At 51.8% G+C, this 22,168-nt stretch overlaps 1 protein-coding gene across 9 annotated transcripts in view; it reads left to right on the forward strand.

The window, feature by feature from the left end:
- Nucleotides 1–22,168, forward strand: part of HIVEP3 (HIVEP zinc finger 3) — a 541,174-nt gene that overhangs the window by 491,666 nt on the left and 27,340 nt on the right. For all 9 annotated transcript variants that reach the window (XM_043461701.1, XM_043461703.1, XM_043461697.1 and 6 more), the window contains one exon: nucleotides 602–747. In XM_043461701.1, the coding sequence (XP_043317636.1) occupies nucleotides 602–747 (146 nt within the window). The remainder of the gene's footprint in view (nucleotides 1–601; nucleotides 748–22,168) is intronic.

A 22,168-nucleotide genomic window follows, 5' to 3' on the forward strand; every position in this document is an offset into this window, starting at 1 on the left:
TTATCCAGCCAGCTCTTAACACCAAGGCCTATAGCTCATGGAGAGAATGGGTTCCCTAAAATGCTCACCACCCCCAGACACATGCTCATCAGTGGACAGCGCAGCCTCTCTATGTCCAGCTCTGGCAACAGTGTGGGGTGGGGTCAGGGCCTTCAGGAGACCTGCTTTCTGCCCCTAGAAATGCCCTTGACTTGCTGTGTGGCCTTGACATTCTGATGTATAAAGGAGAATTGGGCCAGTTAATCTTCAAAGGTGAAGTCTTCATTTCTGTATGCAGCATTCCTCACACGCCTCCTCTGAGGTTGGCATGACCCGGGAGACCAAGATGAGGACCTGTACCCAGAAGCCCCTAGACTAGTGTGAAAAAAGAGAGGAAACGCAGCTCTTGTGGGAAGGCCTGGTCTTCCCCTGAGAAAGGCCTGGGAGAGTCCCGGTTCTGACTTCACCTCTGAGGATTCGTTTCTCTTCTTATGTAAAGTGGGGCTAGTAGCACCTTGTCACCGGGTAGGGCGAGGATGAAGTGAGCCACGGTGAAGTGTGGGCATCATTCCATGACGACGTGTTAACCAGCCGTGATTTTGTCATTCCTGCGGTGGGCCAGGTTCGCCTCCCTTCGCTGGTTTCCCCGGAAGGACAGAAAGAGATAGCTAGAGTGGAGAAAGAAGAGGAGAAGAGAGGGAAGCCGGAGGAGGACGCTCCCGCCTCCAAGAGAGGGGAGCCGGCGAGGATCAAAATCTTCGAAGGAGGGTAAGAATTATGTTTGGTTTGCAGTGTCTGCTCTCCATGCAGTAAGCGCTCGCGCCTGCCCGCAGGCTGGGGGTGGTGCCTGCATTCTGTGTTCAGAACGGTGGTCTGTGTTCAGAGGTGGTGAGCATCTCATCGGGCAAGGCTGTGCCCACAGGAGCCCTGGGCTTCCCGCCTTCCGGGAAGTGCCATTGTTGCGGGACTTGCTGTCCACCTCTGTTGAGGAACATTGGCTCCTTGGTGGGGGGTGGGGGACATCAGGTGTATGCTGGGGACTGGAGCCGTCTGGGTTTTCCCCCAGCCCCTCTTGCCTCAGATGCTGGCTGGGTTCCTAGACCCCACATTGGGGTTGATAGTGACCCTCCTGGGTCCTATGCAGACTGCTATCTACCTTGGTGCATGTTCTGCAGAAGTCACCTCTGTCCTGCCTAAGCAGCCACGGCGACAGGTCTGGTGTCCCATGGGCTCTGCCAGCTGGGCTGTTTACAGAGTTGATTGTGCACCACACTCATCGGTCTCTGGGTCTCTTCTCGGACTGGCCAGGTCCAGGGCTCACCAGTTGGTAAACATTTAGAGTAACACTCCTGGATTTTCACTTTTGGTGCTTTGTGTGTGTAAACCTAATGACTGAAACGTCTCAGAACTCTCAGCTGTGGGGCTCTCGGGGCTCCCAGCAGGGTGCCTGCTTCCAGGCCGGCTCTGTGGACGTGTCGTGCGAGCTGTGTCCTGTGTGACCACGTGTGTACTCCCTGGGCTGTGGGCGTCTGTACGCAGGTCCCGTGGTGTCTGTCTCAGGGTCCTTTGTCTGTGTCCCCCGTGTAACCAATGAAGTCCTCTTCCTACCCAGTCCTGAGGGATAATGGCGTGGAGGAAAACCTGCCTCCCAGGGAGGAGGGTCCCCAGGAACCCGTGTCCCCAGGAGCATGGAATGTCACTGGGGCCTACAGTCCTCCAGCACTTGCAGGTGCCCAACTCACAAGGCCAAAGAGGGAGGTGCCGGGTTCCTCTGGAGCACTGGGAGAGGAGGCAGTGCCCAGCTCCCGAGGCCACTGGAGGGCATCCTTCGGTACTGGCCTGCAGGGTCTCCCAGGAGAAGGGGTGTTTGAAAACTGAACTTGGGGACTTGTGTTGTCACAGCAATAGGGAGGGGAGTCAGGGATGGCAAGCGTCCTGCAGTGGCAAGGACGCGTCCCCAGAGGGGAGAAATATCTTGTCCAGAGTTCCCGTAACTGCTCCAATTGAGAAACACTAGACCAGCGGGTTTTCAAAACACTGCCTTTCCACCTGGGGACTGGCGGGTTTCCTCTTCTGCTACTTGGTTAGAGCGCCCCCGTGTGTCTCTGTGTTCACACATCATCGGATCCTCCAAAGGCCACGTAAGACTTCACCCCAGGATTGGTGGATCAGTCACAGCCTTCTCCCCGCAGCTTCAAGGACCATCTGTGGGGTCCCAAAGGCGGCTGAATGTCAGCTGGTGTGAACAAAGGGGTTTGCTTCTGTCGTGAGAGGCAACATTCCCCAGACTGGAAATCTGGTTCCCCGAGGCAGCTCCCTGCTGCCCTTGTTCCCCCGGAAGCCTGAGCCCCGAAAAGGCAGCTGGCAGGAGCCTCTCCCCAGCCCAGTTAGTTCACAGCTCCAGTGGCCTCCCAGAGTCTCTGCCACACGGTCTACCTTCAGCTGAGAGGTGAAGGCCACGTCTGAGTCCTCTTCTGCTCTTCCTGCAGTCAGGCCAGGGGTCTCCACTCTAACCCGCCCCCACGATTCCATCCAGGTCATCAGTTAGTCCTGTCTGCTCTGTTCAGAATCTCCCTGTCTTGCCAGGTCCGGCATCCCTGCCCCAGAGTGGCTGTCCCACTAACCAGTTCCACTGGGACAATCCCCTCACCTCTCCAGCTCTGCCTCCCATCTGTAAAAGGGGATAATTACATACTTTGTGGGTTGCTGGGGGATCCTGTGCTGCCCTGTGTAAAGACTAGCACAGTTCATGGTGCTCACAAATGGGTATTGGAGTATTTTTTCATTTTTGTGTCCATCGTTTTGATCCCCTCCAGGATAATCTTACCCTGTCCACTGTGAAGAACATCACCCACACTCTCTCCACTTGTCACATCTAATTTCAGCACTTTGGTAGGGGGAATGGGGTTATGTAATGCCACCAGTCAGGTCACCTTCTCCCACAGCCCCACTGTCCCATCTGGGCCCCCACTGTACCTCCCACCCTCGCTTCTGGTGACCCCTCAATATTTACGGTTCTTTGGGGGCTGGTGTCACCTCCAGGAGAGTTTGCAAATGTGGACTTGAAAGTTTGGGGTTGTCACAGAACTTATGAGTGCTCTGTACCAGAAGATAACCAGAGCCAGGAGGGTCAACTGTGATCCTGCTCTCAAGGAGGCTGGCTCAGGGGTAGCAGAAGGCCTGGTGCTGAGGTGTGGACCGTCAGTGTTCAGATGCTCAGAGCAGGCAGGGACCCTTGGGCCCAGAGTAGCCAGAGAGGGCTTCCTGGAGGAGGTAGGCTAGGCCTAGAGGGTATATGAGATCGGGACAGGCAGAGAGGAAAGGTGAGTCAGTCGGCAGTTGGGGTGTCCTAGTGACTCATACACCTGGTCAGTCGGACTAGTTTCCTGTGGCCTTGAGTGGTCTCCCTGGCCAGTGTTGTCCGCCTCCTTGGCTAAACTTCGTCCCTGCACCAAGAGCACAAAATCTGAATCTCCAGCTAGGACCTTACTCCTGAACTGTAGACCTTTGCTTCTGATGCCTCATGGGCACCTCTGCCTGGAAGACTAGGGCACCTCAAACTCAGTATGTGCTGACCAAGCCCTACAGTTACCACCAACAGCATCTCCTTCCACCTTGGGAACCAGATCCTTAGGCCCGAAACAGCTCTGTCTCACCTCCATTAATAAATCCTGTCAACTCACCCTGTGAATCCGTATCCAGAATCTGCCCATTTCTCCCACGTCCCAGCTCAGACCACTGCTGAGTTTCATCTGGATCATCACAGTCTTCTGCTAGAATCTCCCTTCCATTCTCACCCACTATCATGTATTCTTAACCCAGCAGCCAGAGCGATCCCGTTTAACATCAAGACCCTGCCACTCCCACTCCGCACCCTCCACAGCCCTCCAATAGCTTGTGTGTGCTAGCCCCAGGTCCTCCCTGACCTCTGCCTGCCCCTCCACCCCTTGCTTCTCCTTTTTCTTTTAAATAGGTCTTTAAAAAATTTTTTTATTTATGTATTTATTGACTGAGCTTGGTCTTCACATGAGCTTTCACTAGTTATAGCAAGCAGGGGCTACTCTCTAGTTGCAGTACATAGGCTTCTCACTGTGGTGGCCTCTCTTGTTACGGCTCACGGGCTCTAGAGTACAGGTTCAGTAGTTGTGGCGAACAGGCTGAGTTGCCTCAGAGCATGTGGAATCTTCCCAGACCAGGGACTGAACCTGTGTCCCCTGCATTGGCAGGTTCCTACCCCTTGCTTCCTGTGCTCCAGCCAAGGATCTCTCTGCCTGCCATGCTGCTACCTTAGGGCCTTTGCACTTGCTGTGCCCTCTGCCTTGAACACTTTTTTCAGAATCCCACAGCTCGCTCACTTCCTTCAGTCACCCTTCAGAGAAGCCTTACCAGGTCATCCTCCCCTGTGTACCCTCCTTCAGCATTTCTTATCCAGCTTCCCTTCCCCGCTTTATTTTTCCCCAGTCACTAGTTTCTTCCGTTTCCCCCTCCAGAACACGCATCCTGTGAGAGGACAGGAATCGTGCTTTATTCATTGCTGTATCCCCAGTGCTGAAAATGGTGACTGGCATGAGGGCAGCGCTGGTGAATGTTTATTAACTAAAGGAATCTCCCTTTACCTGAGACCTCAGGTGAGGGGCTGTGTCCCTGAACTCAGCAGCTCCTAGAATCCATGAGCAGTGGAGGCTCTGGGTCTCAGGAAGGAGGAAGGACAGAGTCAGGGCCAACCCACCAACCTGAAGTCAGACTTGGCCTGGGAAGGTGAAGTCAGGTGGCTTCGGCTATGGAGCAAGTACCTGGGGCTGGGAGCCAAGGTTGTCTGCTTGCTGTCCTGCCCTGCAGGTGTTACAGGTAAAAACGAAACAGGATTCCAAAAAGGGCTGGCTCATGGGTTACCAGCTCTTTGGCCAGTGCCTGATCTGAGTAGATCCCTTGTGTCCTGGGGGCCAGAGAGGAGTGGTCCTGGGCACCCAACTCTGGAGACAGGCTGCTGTCCTTCCTGGGTGAGTCCAGGCTATCAGGGCCATGTCTTCTTTCTGACTCAGTGCCTTGATCTCTCTTGAATTCTCAGGCTTCTCCCTGGAGTGTAGATATGCAGCTTTGAGTGTGGCCCCTGTGGGCCAGGAGCAAGTTGTCCAGCTCCTATCACATGTGCCCACACTGGGTTTTGTTCTCTTTCTATTTCTCCCAAACCCTGTTGTTCCATCTCTCCTAGGGAATATGACCTGGGCTTTTGTGGATGCAGAGGAGGGTGGGATATTGCAAAGTACAGGTGCGACATTCAATGGCCCAGACCAGGGAGATGGCGGTGGAGATGGGGGTGGAGCTAGAGGATGTCTGGTGAATTGAATACAAAGGGTGAGGACGAGAAGCTTGGAATGGAGAAAGACTGCCAGGTTTCTGGCTCAAGGATATTTGAAGCTGCCATTTACAGAGATGGGCAGGGGTGGAAAGGAGAGTAAGAATGAGGTTTGGGGAAGGAGAGACCAAAGCTTGGTGGACAGTGTTCACTTTGAGATGGCAGTCGGACATCCAAGTGTTCAGGAAGTCATGTGGCAATTGGATATCTGAACCTGGCCTTCAGAAGACAGGAAAGATACATTTGAGATATGCATAGATATATGTAGATATGCACATTTTTCAGTGCATAGATGCTATTTAGGATGATGTGACCGGATGACGGATCACTTGGGGAGATGGAGAGAAAAGAATAAGGCATCCAGGACGGAGCCGGGATATGCCAGAGGACAGGTAGAGATGAAGCTCAAGAGTCTGAAAAGGAAAAGCCAAAAGAATAGAAGAGACCCGGCAGAGTGAGAAGTCCTGGAAGACAAGAGCAGAGGGAGTTCAAGGTCAGCTGTGCTGAGGACCATTTAAAGGCCAAGGAGAGGGAGGCCAGGCAAGTGTCCATGGGATAGAGCCACATGAGGGTCACTGGTGACCTTGATGGGAGCTCTTTTGGGAGATGGAGTTCTGAAGGTGGCACATGTAAACCTGGCCCAAGAGGCTGGTTATGGAGGGAGGGAGGGAAACACAAGGAGGTGAGGGGCGGGACCTGGACACGTGTGTGAAGCTGAGCAGGCGGTATTTACGAGGAGAGATCCTCAGTAGTCTTGTGCTGCTAGGAATGATTGACAGTAGTGGTGGGCGGGGGAGGGCTTGGCAGATGATGATGCCCAGAGAGAAGGGGCTGAGTGCAGGCAGAGTCCTAGAGGAGGTGCAAGGCGTGGGTCCTGATAAGGGGGTGCTTCTCCTAGAGTAATGGTGCCCGGCAGGGGGAGACAGATGCTGGCGCACTGCGGGCAGAACTGATGGTTTGGGTGGGGGAAGAGGGGAGGGTTCTCTCGGCCCCCATCCAGACCTCTTCTCACTGTTCCTGGATACCTACAGTCTCAACAATAGATCTGGGAATGGCTGTTTTGAAAAAAAAAACAAACAAACAGGAAATGTCTGTTTCTAGGAAACCAATTAGATTCTTGGGAAAGTTATTCCTTTGTAAAGATTATCCTCTAAATAGATATCTCAGACGTTAAGCAGTCTAGTTAGATCAACTCTCCGTGCTGGCCTAGCATCTTTCTACTGAGCACTCAAAGGACTTCCCAGGGAACACTCACTCCAGGCATTAGACAAAACTGATTATGTCACTGTGAAACCCAAGTCACTGACAGTTTAAAAAAAAAAAATAGAAAAGAAAAGACATATTGATCAAGGGGCAGACTGAGTGTCTGAGTCTGCTGAGGCCAGAGTCCCCAGAGTCTTGAGGATGGTCAGGGAAGACCTAAATGCATCCTATTAAAATTTAAAGGAGAATCCAAGCTGATTTGGCCTCTGGTTGCTATAGGGTCTAAGGCAGCAAGGGGCTCAGCTGAGGGGGTGGGGGTGGGGAAGTGGAGTCCCCACCCCAGCATGCGATGGCCCTCGGCGGCTGCATTGAGAACCCGGCATCCCCTGGGCCTGGACCACATCTGCCCGAGTCTCCACCTGCCTCCTCCCTGTCCTGGGGGATCCCCTCTCTCCTGTGGGGGAAGCAGCCTCTTAGCAAACAGTGGCACACCCTCTCCCTCTTTCTTTCAGTTTTTTTTTTAATTTATTTTTTAAAATTTATTTTTATTCATGTATTTATTTGGCTGTGCCAGGTTTTAGTTGTGGCATGAGAGATCTTCTGTCGTGGCATATAAACTGTTAGTTGGAGCATGTGGGTTCTAGTTCCCTGACCAGAGATCGAACCCAGACCCCCTGCACTGGGAGTGCTGAGTCTTAGCCACTGTGTTTATTTTTATCTAAATTTTAGATGCACAGAGTTGAAAAAGCCAAACGTCTCTATAAATTTTGTTATGGAAGACGATAGTACCCTTCTTTCCCCTACAATTTCTGCCCTGCCCCACCCCCACCCCCAGAAGCAATAACTTTCATCTCTTCTAGTTGATTATCTTGGTTGACCTTTGTATTTCTGAATAATGTGCCTGGGTTGCTACTCTTGGGCTTTTCAGCTTTAGGTGCTAGCTAGTGACTCACGAGCCTTTCTCCAGTCCACACGTGACCCCTCATCCCCTATCCTCTCATCAGAGTCGTACCATTTATGCTTCACAGCTATGTTATATGGTACTTTTGCTTTCCTATACAACTTTTATTTTCTCTAGGAATAAAAGTTGTATGTGTGTTAACTTCATTAGTTTTCCATATGCTGTGCTGTGCTTAGTCGCTCAGACATGTCCAACTTTTTGCAAACCCTATGGCCTGTAGCCTGCCGGGCTCCTCTGTTCATGGGGATTCTCCAGGCAAGAATACTGGAGTGGGTTGCCATGCCCTTCTCCAGGGGATATTGCCAACCTGGGGATCAGACCCAGGTCTCCTGCATTGTAGGCAGATTCTTCACCAGCTGAACTACCAGGGGAGCCCCAGTTTTCTATATATTTATTGTTAATTCAACCCCCAAATTCTCACTTCACAACTCTCCCCTGAAGATGTTCAGATGCATCGGGCCCTCTGTAAATCATCTTTCGGACACAGTCCCTCCCTGAGGGATCCTGCGGGACAGGCTGCCCCCTCAGCCTGGAACACAGCTGCCACCCCAGGGCTCCCTCACTCTCACCCTAGAGATTCTCTTGCCTCCTTTGCTGGATCGCCTCATAGCTGTACATCTTCCTTTTTCCTGGTTTACTTCCTCATTTTCACAGAGACCATCCTTCAGCCAATCTTCTTGAGAAAGGGCCCGTGAGAGGTGAGCTTTTGTGATGCTTTGCATGATTGAATTGACTGAATTGTTTTTATTGTGTTCCTCAGTTGACTCAAGTGTCAAATTCCTGTGTTGGAAGTCATTTTCCTTAAGAGTTTTGAAAGTGTTGCTCCCTCATCCTCAAGCTTCTGGGTTGTTCTCAAGAATTCCAGATCGGTCCTAATTCTTGTTCCATCCTCTGCGACTGTCTAAGGGTCTTCTCTTCCTCCTTAGAGTGGTGACTTCTCAAGCATGGGTCTCGGTGTGGAGCAGTTTTCATCACTCGCTGATGCTTTCAATCTGGCAAGTCAGGGACTTCTGCTTTAGGAAACTTTCCTGAATGGTTTCCTTGAGGATTTTCTCTCCTCTGGTTTTCTCTCTCCTCTCTGTGGTACTCCTGTTATTCAGGCATTGAATAAATCCTGGCTCGTTCCTCTAATTTCTACACCTCTCTGCCGGAATGCCCATCTCTTCATATTTTTGCTCTCCTTCCTGGGGACCTCTATTTTGTCTTCCAACCATTCATGTTCTCATTTCTGCTATCACATTTTTAATTTTCCTTGCATGTTCCGCTTACATTAATAGTATCCTATTCTTTTTTATTGAGAATATCTTCATTTATGTACTTTTGTTAGTTAAAATATTCCCTGTTTTTTAAGTTGAATTATTTTTTTTAATGTTTATTGGAGTATAATTGATTTGCAGTGTTGTGTTAGTTTCTGCCATACAGCAAAGTGAATCAGTTATACGTATACATATATCCGCTCTTTTTTAGATTCGTTTCCCATATAGGTCTTTACAGAGTATGGAGAAGAGTTCCCTGTGCTATAAGTAGGTCCCTGTTAGTTATCTATTTTATACACAGGAATGTGCATGTGTCTGTCCCAGTCTTCCAATTTATCCCTCCTCCTCTTTGCCACCTTGGAAGCAATACATTTGTTTTCTACATCTGTGACTCTATTGTGTAAATAAGTTCATTTGCACCAAGAATCCTATTCTTATTTGACTGATTTCAGGCCTCTCGGAGGCTATTAATGTTAGTTGTTTGGTCTTTAGTGCTCTTTTCCCCTTGATTTCTGTTTCCAATATGTTCCCTTCACCCTTGTCTTTGTTTAGTCTCTTCTCTCAGGTATTTGATAACCTCTGGTGTCTTCGCGTGTTAAGAGCCGGAGGCTCAAAGATGGCTGGGCACCTGAGTGGGAGAGCAAGGCTTCCCCGAGACGAGGCTGTTCTACTGGGGAGGCTGCGGTGGCAGAGACTATGTGTGTCTTCTTGGGTGAAGACTCCAGTCTCCCACCTGAAGGTGGCAGGGTTCATTTCCCATAGTCTGAGAGCCACAGAAAGGAAAAAGTTGGGAGGAAGGGTGAAGGGGAATCTCAGCCTCCAGTGATGCATTCACCCCATCCCTTCATTTGTTTGCGATTCCCCTGTCCTGCCATCACCTGGAAGTCCCCCTCAAAGGCTGTCCATCTCACCCTTTGCAGAGAATAAACCTCCAGGCTTTTTCAGGAGTGATCTCCTGGCTGCTGGAGTTGAGGAAGGGGTGAGGTCTGACTGCTTCTAACAGGACTTTCCACTAGTTTTCCTTATCTTAGTTCTCCCCGTATGCACCTCCAGAGTCCTTGAGGGGCCCGGTGGAATAAGTCGAGTTTATTCTCATATAACCTTCTATCAACTTAGATTCCGTTCTGTTGAGTCTACAAAGTCTTGTTCAGCCATCCATCTCTTTCCAGCCTCCAAAACTGCATTGCCAGTTTCCTCTCCTGCTCTTCTCTTCTTTGTGTGTTTATTATGCCGAGAGAGAGAAGGAAAGGGAAGGGAACCATAAATAAAGACGGTTTCCCTACCATCTTTAATAACAGACGACTAGTAGGGTTGTTTTTAAGTATGTTTTAGGCACAGAAGTCTTTCTTCCAAATAACTCTTCAGAGAAGGTCACCCTGCCGCCTCCCCCATAGGTCCCTGGGGCTCCGAGGGCACTTCCCTGAACTTCTGGGCTCAGAGGAGCACAGTGGAAAGTGTTGGTGTTCCAGAAAGTCTGAGAAATCTTTGGGCATTGGCCTAAGACACAATGAGATTCTAGGCCCACCTCTGGCAATTACTGGCTAGTCCCTAAAGCAGGCTCCTTAGTGAGAACTAAATGTAAGATTTTATGGGCTCTTTATTATGGCATGTAGGAAGTGCTTAGCAAAGGGGCTGCTGCCTTCCTTGCTTCCTTCCCCCTTCACTGTTCTTTCCTTCCTTCCATCTTCCTTTCCTCCCACTTCCTTCCCTCTCCAGCATGGCTATGATCTTCCCTGGGCTCCAGTGGCCTTTCTCCTGAGGCACTAGAGAGCTGCTGAAGGTGTAAGCCAGGCGGTATCTCTAACGGCTGTGTGTGAACAGCATATCAGGAAGGTGAGAGTTGGAGACTAATCTGTGGACAGTGAAAATGAAATCAAAAAAGAAAAATGACACATGGGTTGGGCAGATGGAAAGTCTGACACTGGGGTTGAGCATGGGTCCACCTGAATTTTATTATCTGCAAATCATAGGAAATTTTACCTTTTCCATCTTTGGGCATTGTTTGAAATGAGGCCTCCAACAAGGAGGGAGGTAAGTGGGGTGAGTCCTGGAGCTGGAGACTTTGGGCAAATCATCTTTTCTCTCTGGATTGCACTCTTTCCCTTGGTAATTGGAGGATGTGGGAAAGGGCTGGGGTCTTGAGTCTGGGCCTGGGGGCTGCATCCTGACTCTGCCTTTACTAGCGCTGAGGCCTTGGGTAGGCCTTTGCTCTTTGTGAGCCTGGCTTTCTCATCTGTAGCGTGAATGGTTGCCGTGTGGCTTGGGTCAACCATCTCTGGCTCTCGTGACGTGATGTGCGGGATCTTTCCAGCTCTTGTCAGTCAATGAGCTGTTTCAGCTCTGCACTCAATACTTGAGGAAGATGTTGCTCAGAGACAGTTTACAGGGAGAGGTCTGAGGGAAGGGCCTATGCAGGCTGCTGCAAGTCCTTGTCCCTCCCTCAGAGAAGCTGCCTTCTCTAAAGGTCAGGAAATCTAAGCCGAGCTCATCTGCAGGGTGCCCCTGCCTGGGCAGAAGCCCTTGACAGTGTGCCCCAGCCTGAGATAAGATGTCTGTTGGGAAAAATTTCCTCTTGGAGCCCAGAGTTGGGTGTTGTATAGTGCTTGCCTGGACACATACAGGTGAGGAGATGAGGGGGCCAATAGACATATCAAATCTCTAGGACCTGCCAGAAAAATGAGGAGCTTAGGAAAATTAAGACAGAGTTGGTCCGGAGTCTCTTGGAGGAGGGGTCCCTGCTGTGGTCTGTCCCCCAGAAGCATCAGCTGCTCCTTGCTACCCACAGTGGGGAAGGCCCAGCCTCTGGGATACCCTCCAGAGGCCACATCCTGCCACCTGTGCCTGCCCACCTGGGTATCTTCAATCATGCTCTTCAGTGCCTCCCTGGAAGTGGAGGTACTTCTCTGTGCCACCGTGAATGTTAAATAGAATCAGCTGTCCAGGGTCTGGCCCACCCCTTCCCACTGTACTGCCAATCAAAGGGGATGAGTGGCATCTTTCAGTCCCACCCTCTGAGCAGAGCCCTGTATCTCAGTTGAGCAGAACATGGTGACAAAAGCATAACTTTGGCATCAGCCAGACCTGGGTTCAAATCCTGGTTCTGCCACTGATTAGAAAATCACATAACATCTCTGTGGCTCAGGTTTCTCATCTGAAAAATGGGAGTAATAATAGTACCTGTTGAGCAAAGCTGCGACTTAAAGGAAATGATGTTTGTACATAAGGTACCCAGCATAGTGTTGGACCTCTTAGTCTGCCATGAATGATCAGTGTTTACTTACATGGCGGCCTCTTCCAGTAAGGAGTCAGCTGGTGTCTCCCCCTTCTGCAAGCACGCTGTGGTAGAGTGTGAGCGCTGGAGCCAGACCCCCTGCGTGGGACCCCTGGCTCTGTCACAGCGAGCAGTTGATCATAAGTGAGTTAGGTAATTGCTCTGTGCCTCAGCTTCCTCATCTGCAGGATGAAGACGGTAACAGCAATTACGTCTCAAAGAGTTCGTATGAGGCTTAACTAAGATGCCACATGTAAAGAATTGACAGTGCTTGGTGCATAGTAAGTACTTAATCAAAGTCCACTGTTCTCATTATTTCTAAAGGGTCCCTAGAAATCAGTTGATCCAAATTCCTGACTTTGCCAATGAGGAAACCACAGCCCAGGGAGGCATTAACGCAGCATAGGAATAATGGAAGCCAGCCTCTTGGGCTTCACTCAGAACATGCCGACGGGAAGAAGGGAGGAAGGCTGTGTGGTTGAGTGTGTATGAGGGCACAGGATCTGTGCCATGTCGCCATGGCCATGCTGATGGCAGGGAGGTGGCATTGTGGTGAAATCAGGCCGGGATTCTGACGCACTTCCAGCTCCCATGAAAAGAGACGTTTGACTCCAGAGGATCCCTCGTGTTCAAGAGCTAACAGGGTGGCCTGGTTGGGGGCCACACCCTAGTGGTTTAAGGAGGGCCTCCCCCCACCATCGGGTGGACCCTACATGGAGAGTTAGAGCCCGACCAGAGAGGCCTGACGTAGCCTTGGATAAAAGCAGCATACCCTGGAGAATTCAGGGCTGATGGTTCATGGGGTTGGCAATTTGCTCTTAAATAGTTCTGGAAAAAAAGAATTTTTTTAGAATTATACTTTCAACATGTTTGTGATTGTTTCAAAATAAAAACTTAAAAAAGAGAACGAACCAGTTTGGCTCAGAAGAAAGGAGACCAGGGAAGCCAGGAATTGAGGAAAGAGTTTAAAAGGGCAGAGGCTGTCAGGGGCCACCGGGCAGATCTCCGAACAAGCAGAATCAGCCAAGGCCAAGAAAGGAAGCTAAAGGCATCAGATCAGAGAAAGAGCAGGGCCTGAACTCCAAGCAGAATGTTGGATCTGTGCTGTGGATGGGTGTCCTCTGTCACCATGGGCGGCTTGCAGACCAAAGAAGGATAGCCCAGCTGGTGGGAGGTGTGTCCCGAGGCATAGCAGCCAGCAGAAGGCAGACTGGTCTGGAGCCTGGGTACCAGGGGGCAGGCGTGTTGGGCAGGCCAGTTCCCAGGAACATGGTGAGAGCAGACAGAATGGACACAGGAGGCAAAACAAACGTAAGGCAGTCAGGGAGAAGCCAGGCTGTGAGCAAGGCCTTATGACCCACTGGCAATGCAGCTGGCAGACTGGGGCCAGGAGGTGGCCAGCCAGGGGCCAGGCCAGGCTTCTGGGAACTGGAGCCAGGAGCAGACAGGGCACTTCCCCGGGGAAGGCTGTGAGGAGTAGAGACGGCCAGCAGGGCAGAGGGTGGAGAGGCTGGTCCGCCGGCTGTGCTGTTCAGCTGGGAGGCAGGACCCTTAGGGGCCCAAGGGGACAATGTCTTCACCCAGCGGGTCCAGTTGGGCCCAGGCTGATTCAGAAAGAAGGGGAGCCACCCCCTAGCAGGGAGGAGGAGACCAGTTGCCATCAACTTTCTAAACATCAGCAGATGCAGCAGTCAGGCTGTCTCTCGGAAGTGTCTGAGACTGCTTAGCTCAGGAGCTCAGGCCCAGACTCTACAAACCACGATTTTTCTGAGCTTTGTCACCTCCCAGCGTCTGCCCTCTGTCGGTTTTGATTTCCCCGGCAAGTGGTAAACCCTTCCCGTGAGGAGGGCAGCCGAGGACATGTGTCCTCCTCCTCCTCGGTGGTCAGGGGTCGGGAGGGAGGAGTGGAGGGGCTGAGAGGAGGTGGTGGCTTGGATGGGTCTGCACCAGGGGAACGGAGTGTCCCTGGGGAGCCAGCCATAGGCTGAGAGGTGACCCAGGAGCTCCGGCTGAGGCTGAAGGAGCCAGCGTGCTGTGGATTCATACAGGCTGGGCCGTCCCCCATCTGGACTCCAGCAGGGTGCCCGTGGGGTCTTGTTGCTGCAGGAAAGGGCCCAGCAGTGATCCACGGATGCCCCCACGCTGGTCCAGGCTCTTTTTCTTCCCCCTTCTAGGGGCCAGAGTGCCTTTAGTCAGCCAGCCCTTACCTGAGGCGGGGGAGAGGCTATTGTGAATGCACTGGGGCCTCGCCTGGGGTCCGGCAGGACAGGGCATCCATCGTGCTTGCTCAAATCCTCACCAAAGAATCCTCACCCTTCACCCTCTTCCTTTGGTCTCCTCTGCCCGGTGTGCCAGGAAGGGCCGTCCCAGCGGAGACAACACACTAAAAGCAGCCAGCTGGGCTCCCCAGGTGTTGGACCTTCTCCCTAGTACAACCACGAGACTCCTGGCTGGGGTCAAGCACTGGGTTCCTGCAGGAAGTAGTAAGGAGGAGGTTGGGGTTCCAGCAGGCTATGCACACAGGCCTGGCCATGCACCTTGGGGAACCCTCTCTACACCCCACCTGCTGGGTGGGCCTGGGTGCCGTCCCTCTCCTCTCAAAGAATCAGGGTGCTTTCACCCACACCACGCTGGGAAGTTTGCTTCTGTCCTCCCAAGAATCCTTCATGTGTCTTGTCCCCTCCCTGGACTCTTGGGCCTTTGGCTCCCACCCACTCCGGCCCGCTGCATGGCACCTACCCGGTGAGAACCTCCTGCAGGCTGTGGTACAAACCGTCGGGGTGATGTCAGGCGGCTCCCACAAATGCTTCTTATTACATTTGTCATGTTTTATGCTAATGTGTGTTAGGAAGACGTAACCACGTAACCAGCATGTGAAACCTGTGATTTTGTGACTGTGAGCCCTTGGGGCAGGAACCTTGGGCTTCTGCTCAGGCAAGCCTGTTTCTGAGCTCAGATGCCTGGAGGGCCCGAGGCACCTGGCTCGGAGAAGCATCACTGCAGGCCTTTATGCAATTCATGGGAAGATCACTTCCGGTGGGTGGGTGGGGTGGGGGCATAATTGGGAGGGAGGCTGGGCACACTGGTCTGGGTTGTCGTCTACAGTCTCGAGGAAGATCACCGCGCCTGGAGTCTGAGAGACCCAGGGCCAGCCCTGGCTCTGCCCCAATGAGCTGTCTGATCTGGGACCAGCTATTAGCCCACCTGTGCAACTGCTCCTCTTCTGGGGGGTGACTGGAACTCCGCTTCCTGGGGTTGAGGTGAGGCTTAAATGAGAAAGCCTCGATCACGTGGCCCCAGTGGCACAGAACCAGTGTGTGTCTGGAGATGGAGTCTGGCATGCCTGGAAGGACCCTGGTCAGGCAGGAGAGAGGCAGGGTTGCGGCGGCGGGGAGGAATCAGGAGTGTGGCCTCTGAGGCCGGGTCCTTCTGCATCACTGCTGGGTGTGTGACCTGGCGCAGTTGCTCAGTCCCTCAGTGCCCCCTTTCTCATCTGCTGAGTGGGGAGAGCTCTGCTGACACAAGCAAGGGCTGTTCTGAGGACTGAACACACAAACATGGCAGCTTGGTGAGTCCCATTGCTCCGCTCCTGGTGCCTCCTGGCTGGCTTTGCACACACAGCTGTTGACCAGGAGGCTGGGTGTGCGCTGGAAGCACCTCTGAGGGTGCAGCGGTGAGCTGAGGACCAGGGGCGGGTAACACAGGCAGAGGGCTGGAGAGGGAAGATTCTTCCAGATGAACAAACTGGCCCAAGGCTAGAGGCTTGTGGTGCTGGTGAGGCTGGAGGGGGGACAGGAGTTGCAGCGAGTGGGAGATGAATAGGCTGTGGAGGGGCCTGTGATGGGGTCATGGGGTCACAGGTGTCAGTGGGGGTGGGGAAGGACCTCTGTCACTTTTCCATTAAATGGAGAAGGCCATATTATTCATCCCAATTTTTTCTTTATGGGAACACACAAATGAAAATAACTAAATTTTATAGACGCTTCGTGCACTAGGGCTATTTTTAAATCCCGTTATTCCTATAACTCTACCAGACAACTGGCCGGAGAGCCTGGCTCAGCAAGAGCCCTGACTGGCTCCCCAGTCCCCTCCAGAGCACCCCATGTTTGAGAGCACTCCAGTGGCCCCAGATCACTTCCCTTGGTGCCTCTCTCTGCCCCAGCCCAACCTTCCAGACATCCCAGGCTTCCCTGCCTCTGCTCTTAAACTTGCTGTTCCCTCCACATGGACCTCTCCTCTTCTTTAGCTCCACATCCCCACAGTGGACTGTCCTCAAAGCTTGGGTCAAATGGCCCTGTTCCATGGAGCCTCCCAGACCTTTCCCCAGCCTGCTGCTGCCTGCCATACTTCACCTCTTCTTCCGAAGCCCCCAGACCTGTTGTCTCACCTTATCTTGACTTGCATTATTTTCTGTTTGGTTCAGACAAATACATGTTCCCCTTCATGGCCAGCCTTAGAGCCCATGGGCAGGAGAAATCCTTTTCAGAAAATGCACTTAGAGTTCACAACTGTACATTTTACAATGTAGGCAGTGGGCTGATCAGCATGATCTTTGGCATGCTGAGGGCAGGTCTCTGCGTCTCTGGGCTCAGTTCCTCCATCTCTGGAGCACAGACAGCCGTCTCTGCCTCCCAGGCTGTTGTGAAGCAGAATGCTGGAGGACACGTGCGGTGCCTGCCTCCGAGCTCAGCAGACACCGCGGAGAGCTGTGGGAAACCTCAGCAGGCTCTGTTCTCATCCAGCCGCTCTGAGCTGATTCTACATCTCATCTGGGTGTCATTCCAACCACAGGGTTGCCTTCTTGGCGACGGTTGCTCTGGAAGGCACTTCACGTGCTGTGAACGGCAGATGTAAGTGACGCTCCAGGGCCAGTGTGCTGGAGAGCTGTCCTCAGGCCTCCTGGAGAGGCTGTGCGCTGACTCAGCTCTCTACCGGCGCAGGGCCTGGTGCGGGGAGATGTGGACTCATGGGGATGGAGCAGCCTTTTCTGAGGAGCTCACACCCAGTCTCGTCAGCCCCAGCCCCACTTTGGAGATGGGAGTCTCTGGCCGACATAGTCCTGGCTCCGCCATCAATGTTAGTCACTCAGTTGTGTCCAACTCTTTGCCACCCCATGGACTGAAGTCTGCCTGGTTCCTCTGATCATGGGATTTCCCAGGCAAGAATACTGGAGTGGATTGCCATTTCCTTCTCTGGGGGATCTTCCTGACCCAGAGATAGAACCTCTGTCTCCTGAGTCTCCTGCTTGGCAGGCAGATTCTTTACCACTGAGCCACCTGGGAAGCCCTCTGCTGTTAATGCCTGTGTGAATTTGAGGGGGGGACCTCAGGCAACTTACTGACCTCTGGTGACCTCTGATTGAAATGCAGCATGTGACCCCCTGGACTGAGCCCTGTCCCCTCCAACAGTCCCCTCGCAATCCTGTCCCTCCCCTACACCCTCCTACCCTCCCATCAACTTCTCCCACCCCCTCTGCAATAATAGCACCCGTGGCCTATTGAGGGCTTGCTGTGCCCCAGGGACAGAACTCAGCACTAAGCCCTTCACAAATATAATTTCTAATCCCATCACCCCTTGCTGAATAGTGTACACACACACACACACACACACACCCATTCTTCAGATGAGGGGGTTGAGGCTCAGAGAGGCAAAGGAACTTGACATGGTCACTTGGGTAGTGAGGAACAGAGCTGCAATTCAGATTCAAACCTCTGTGTCTCCAGATCCTGGGTTCTTCCCTTCACAGGCCCCTGCCACTCACTGGGGATCCTGCTTTCTGCATCTTCTGATTCTCAGTCACCTGCATGGCAAATCCCAGTTGAACCCTGTCCCTGCCCCTCCACATGCCCCTGGCTGGGCCCTGAGTGGACCCCACTGAATGTTTGCGGATAGAGATGATGGTGATGCTGGTGCTGGTGCTTGGTAGTGCTACCCCAGGGCCCGTGGTGAAGGGTGGAGTTGGCAGGGGGAGGTATCCTCTCTCCTCTCATAAAGAAGACTCTTTGGAGGCCGTGTCAGAAGCTGTAATCTTTTGAGACTTGCATCCCCAGGGTGAGCACTGGAATGAACAGAAGAGAGGAAACCGGCTCCCAAAGGTGAGGGCTGGGAGGGGCCGAGAAGCGTGGAACATGATGAAGGCCACAAGGAGATGGCCCATTGTGTGCTTGGGGTGTAGTTCCCGGTCCTTGAAAAATATCTTCAGGGAGGTTCAGAAGCTTCTACTCCCCTTTACATTAGATGATTCCAAAAGAGCCGTGTCCCTGGAGGCCAGCACCTCATGTTCATTCTCTGGGTTTGCTTTTTCACGTCCAGTGCCTGATCATGACCAGGTTCACTGGACTGGAGGCAGATGAGATGTCCTCTGCTATCTGGTCAGCACATCTTTTAATTTCTGACAAGATTTCATAGACATGGTATTTCTGAAGGATAACTGAGCCAGTGGTGGTAACAGTCTGAACTAAATGTATGAGCTCTGGAAGATTTCAACAGCCACGTCGCTCACCCTGCCTCCCTCTATGCAAAGTGCCCATCTCTTCTATCATGCTAAGAACTACCCAAAGCATTCAAAGCTTTTAACCAAAGAGAGGATGAGATGTGATCAGCCAGCAGGAGCTCAAGCCGTCCAGGGACCATTCCTGCTTGTGGCTGTGTGAAGACCTCAGCCCCATCCTCCAGTAGTGAGGACCCTCATTTGGCTACAGCTTCGGTCAGTCATTTAAGGTGATGGGTTGGTGAAAGGTCGCCTGTAAACATAAAGCTCACATGGTCCAGTCTGCCAGGCCTCCAGGGAAGCCTTGTTTTCTGTTTTTGAAGTGCAAATAACCAAATCTCTTTATTTTTAAACTCGGAATTTCTTCTAAAACTGTTCGCCATCTCGCACCTCTATCATTCTGATATAAATCTGACAGTTTGGTTAACTCCACTGAGGCTTTTATTGACCCTGCATTTTCTTTATTGGGTCTTGATCTTTCATCACACTGATTTCCATTTCAAAAGCTGTCTTGCACGGACTGCTGGAGTATAAGTGGTACAGACTCCCTGTCTGGTGGATCATGTGTTGTAGGAGGAATAAATGATGGCTTCAGCCATGTATTCAGTATCCAAGTGTGGATGCTGGAATGCTTCATGTTCCAAGTCGGCAATTCCATCCTCATCACTGGAATTTGGTCCTCACCATCATCCCCTTGCCCATGGTCTCAGAGGGCTTCCAAGGGCTTCAGCATCCTCATCAGCATGTTCTGAATTCCTTTGCAAATTTGCCTGTGGCTGGGGAGGAGGAGGGGATGATGGAACTTCAGCCCTTGCTTCCTGTATCAGCTGGTCGGTATACGCCAGGGATGGGCATTCCACTGGCATCTTAGCCCCAAACCAGGGCTTCCCCTTTGAGTTGGGAGGGAAGGACATCTCCATGCTTCGCAGTCTATCAAAACTGGGGACACTTGTTTTCCTTACATTTTTTTAAAATCTTTTGTCCGTGCCACACAGCATGTGAGATCTTAGTTTCCTGACCAGAGATCAAACCCAGGCCCCCTGCATTGGCAGCACAGAGTCTTAAGCACTGGACCACCAGGGAAGTCCCTCCTTACATTGTTAAAAATTAAACCTAATTGTGATGATCGCTCTCACGGCAGAGTGCTAGACAGCAGATCAGATACAGGCTGATCCCCTGCTATGTGCTAGGCACAGTTCTAAGCACATAACATAAACTAACAAAGTTAACCTCACAATAACCCTGTGAGTATATACTACTACTTTCAGTAGTTTTTAAAATTGAAACAGACCATACACACAAAAGCAGTTCAAGTCATAAAAGTACAGTCTATGAGCTATTACAAAATGATGTATAATTTTGTATAATTACACAAATTATGTCCCGTTACCCCCAAGTCAAGAAACAGTACATGATCCTCATTTTACAGATGAAGCAACTGAGGCACAGAGAGGTTAAGCAACCTGCCCAGGATCACACAGCTAAGGGGTTCAGCCAAGAGGTATCATAATAAAGCCATTCCACAGCCACAGCGAGCTGCTCTGAGTCATCAACACCAACCCTGCCATGGGGCAGGAGCATGCTCAGGGCCACACAACTGGTGGGAATGAGGCAGGATTTGAACCCCAGCAGTCTGACCCTACCAACCCCCCAACCCATGCCTCACCATTGCACTCTGCAGCATCCCAAACTAAGCAAGTGGATCCCAACTTCACCACGCTGTAGCTGTGCAACCTCAGACAGGTCCTTTCACCCTCTGAGCCATGACCACATCCTTCCTTCCTGTTTTCTCACCCTATCCCCCTGCAGGCTGTTTGCGGCTGGGGCACCAGATTGGGTACTGTGTCCATTTAGATTCCAACTAGACCCACCTCAAATCCAGCCTCTCTCCCATAGGAATCTATTTTGCCCCAAACCTGACTTTTAGTCTGTGCTTACACACTCTCCATGGTGGGGGCTCATTACCACTCAAGCTTGCTTTGCTCCAAGTTTGTAGCTCTGCGGTTAAAACATTCTTTTTTAAAATGAGCCCAGATCTTCCTGCCTGTCTTGGTTTTGCCTGTGGACTGAGCCACCTCCCAGGAGACTGGCATTGATTATACTTGTGACCCGAGGCATCTGTGGACAGATTTTCTATGAGCCTGGCTTCTCCTCTACTCCCAGCTGGTAGAGAGCAGATCTGCTCAGAGCAAGAGCCAAGAAGGTGCCTGCCATCATGGGACAACTAGAATGGAACTCTCTTCTCTTGCCCTGTAAGATTTGAGTCTATAAGTCTGGGGCCCGAACACACAGCCTCCTTGTGGGTTCTGCAGGTTGAAGCAGCCAGTAATGCCAGCCGGCCCCTTCATGAAAAGAATCAGTAGCTACCCTGGTGCCTTCATGTATTTGGGAAAACCTTGCTGTCATTGCTGCTGCTGCTGCTGCTAAGTCACTTTAGTCGTGTCCAACTCTGTGCGACCCCATAGACGGCTGTCATTACCTCACAGCTGTTCCCCAGCACAGAGACACCCGGCATTCATTATGGGAATCTGACATAGTTCACAGCCTTTTCTTATTTGCATCTTGAGGCATACGAATCTCTGAGCATTGAGGAAACCCTGAGGTTCCCCAGGGCATGGTGGCACAGCGCCTCATAGCCACTGGCCTATAGGCACTGATCAGGCACCCAGTGTCTACACATATTTCATCAGCTGCTATCACAGATGGCTTTGCCTTGGTCAGGCTCCCCTCAACTCACCCTTGCACGCCAGCCTCAGGGGGCGCTTCCAGAGCACGGCTGTAACAGAACACCGTCCCCATCCCCTCTGCCTGCAAGACACAGGCCAGGCTTCTGTACCGACCCCTGAGGTTTGTCCATGCCAAGGCTTGATTATAATTCCTATAATACATGCCTACCACAGAGGAAACACTCCACAAATGCTAGTTGTTGCTTTTTCCCTGACAAAAGAAACACCTCTGATCCTGGCTGACTTTCTTTTTGTGCTTTTTAGTAAAGGGTAAAACATGGATCCAATCTCCAGGATCTGGTCACTTCCCCATTCTTGACCTGTTTCCTGTCTGGGGAACAAGGAAGTGAAGCTGGGAGAACTAGCCAACCATAGTCCTGCATCAGGCTGGACTGGCTCCAGTCACAACAGGGGGCCTCTGGGTGCTCTGGGGCATCCCATTTTAAGAGGGACAACCTGGAAGGGTTGGGAAGATCTAGGGAGGGATCTGGAATCCATCTTGAGCACATCTGTTTGAGGCTTGAAGCAGAGGAATCTTGGGCAGAGCAGCATCCTTTAGGGACCATCATGTGCAAGAGGGCTTGCACTGAAATGTGCTCAGACTACAGAAGGTCAACTTTAGCTTAATTAAGGGGAGATCTGCCCGGAGCTGAAGGTGCTGCCTGGGACACCATGAGACCCCAGGTGCCAGAGGTGGATACGCCCAAGAGGGGGTGTGGATGGGCCGCCCTAAGAATGACCTCATCAGAGGGGGCACTAGTCCCCTCCCACCCAGGAAGTTGAAGATTTTTAGGTCCTTCCCAGCATGAATGTGCTTTAACAGTGATTTTCAAATTGATTTTAAATTCACGGCACTCTTTTTTACAAAGTTCAGTTTATATAGATTCCTATTCTGAAAAACAGCTGAATGCGATGGGGGACATGGG

This window comes from Cervus canadensis, chromosome 2 (assembly GCF_019320065.1).
Source record: "Cervus canadensis isolate Bull #8, Minnesota chromosome 2, ASM1932006v1, whole genome shotgun sequence".
NCBI lineage: Eukaryota > Metazoa > Chordata > Mammalia > Artiodactyla > Cervidae > Cervus > Cervus canadensis.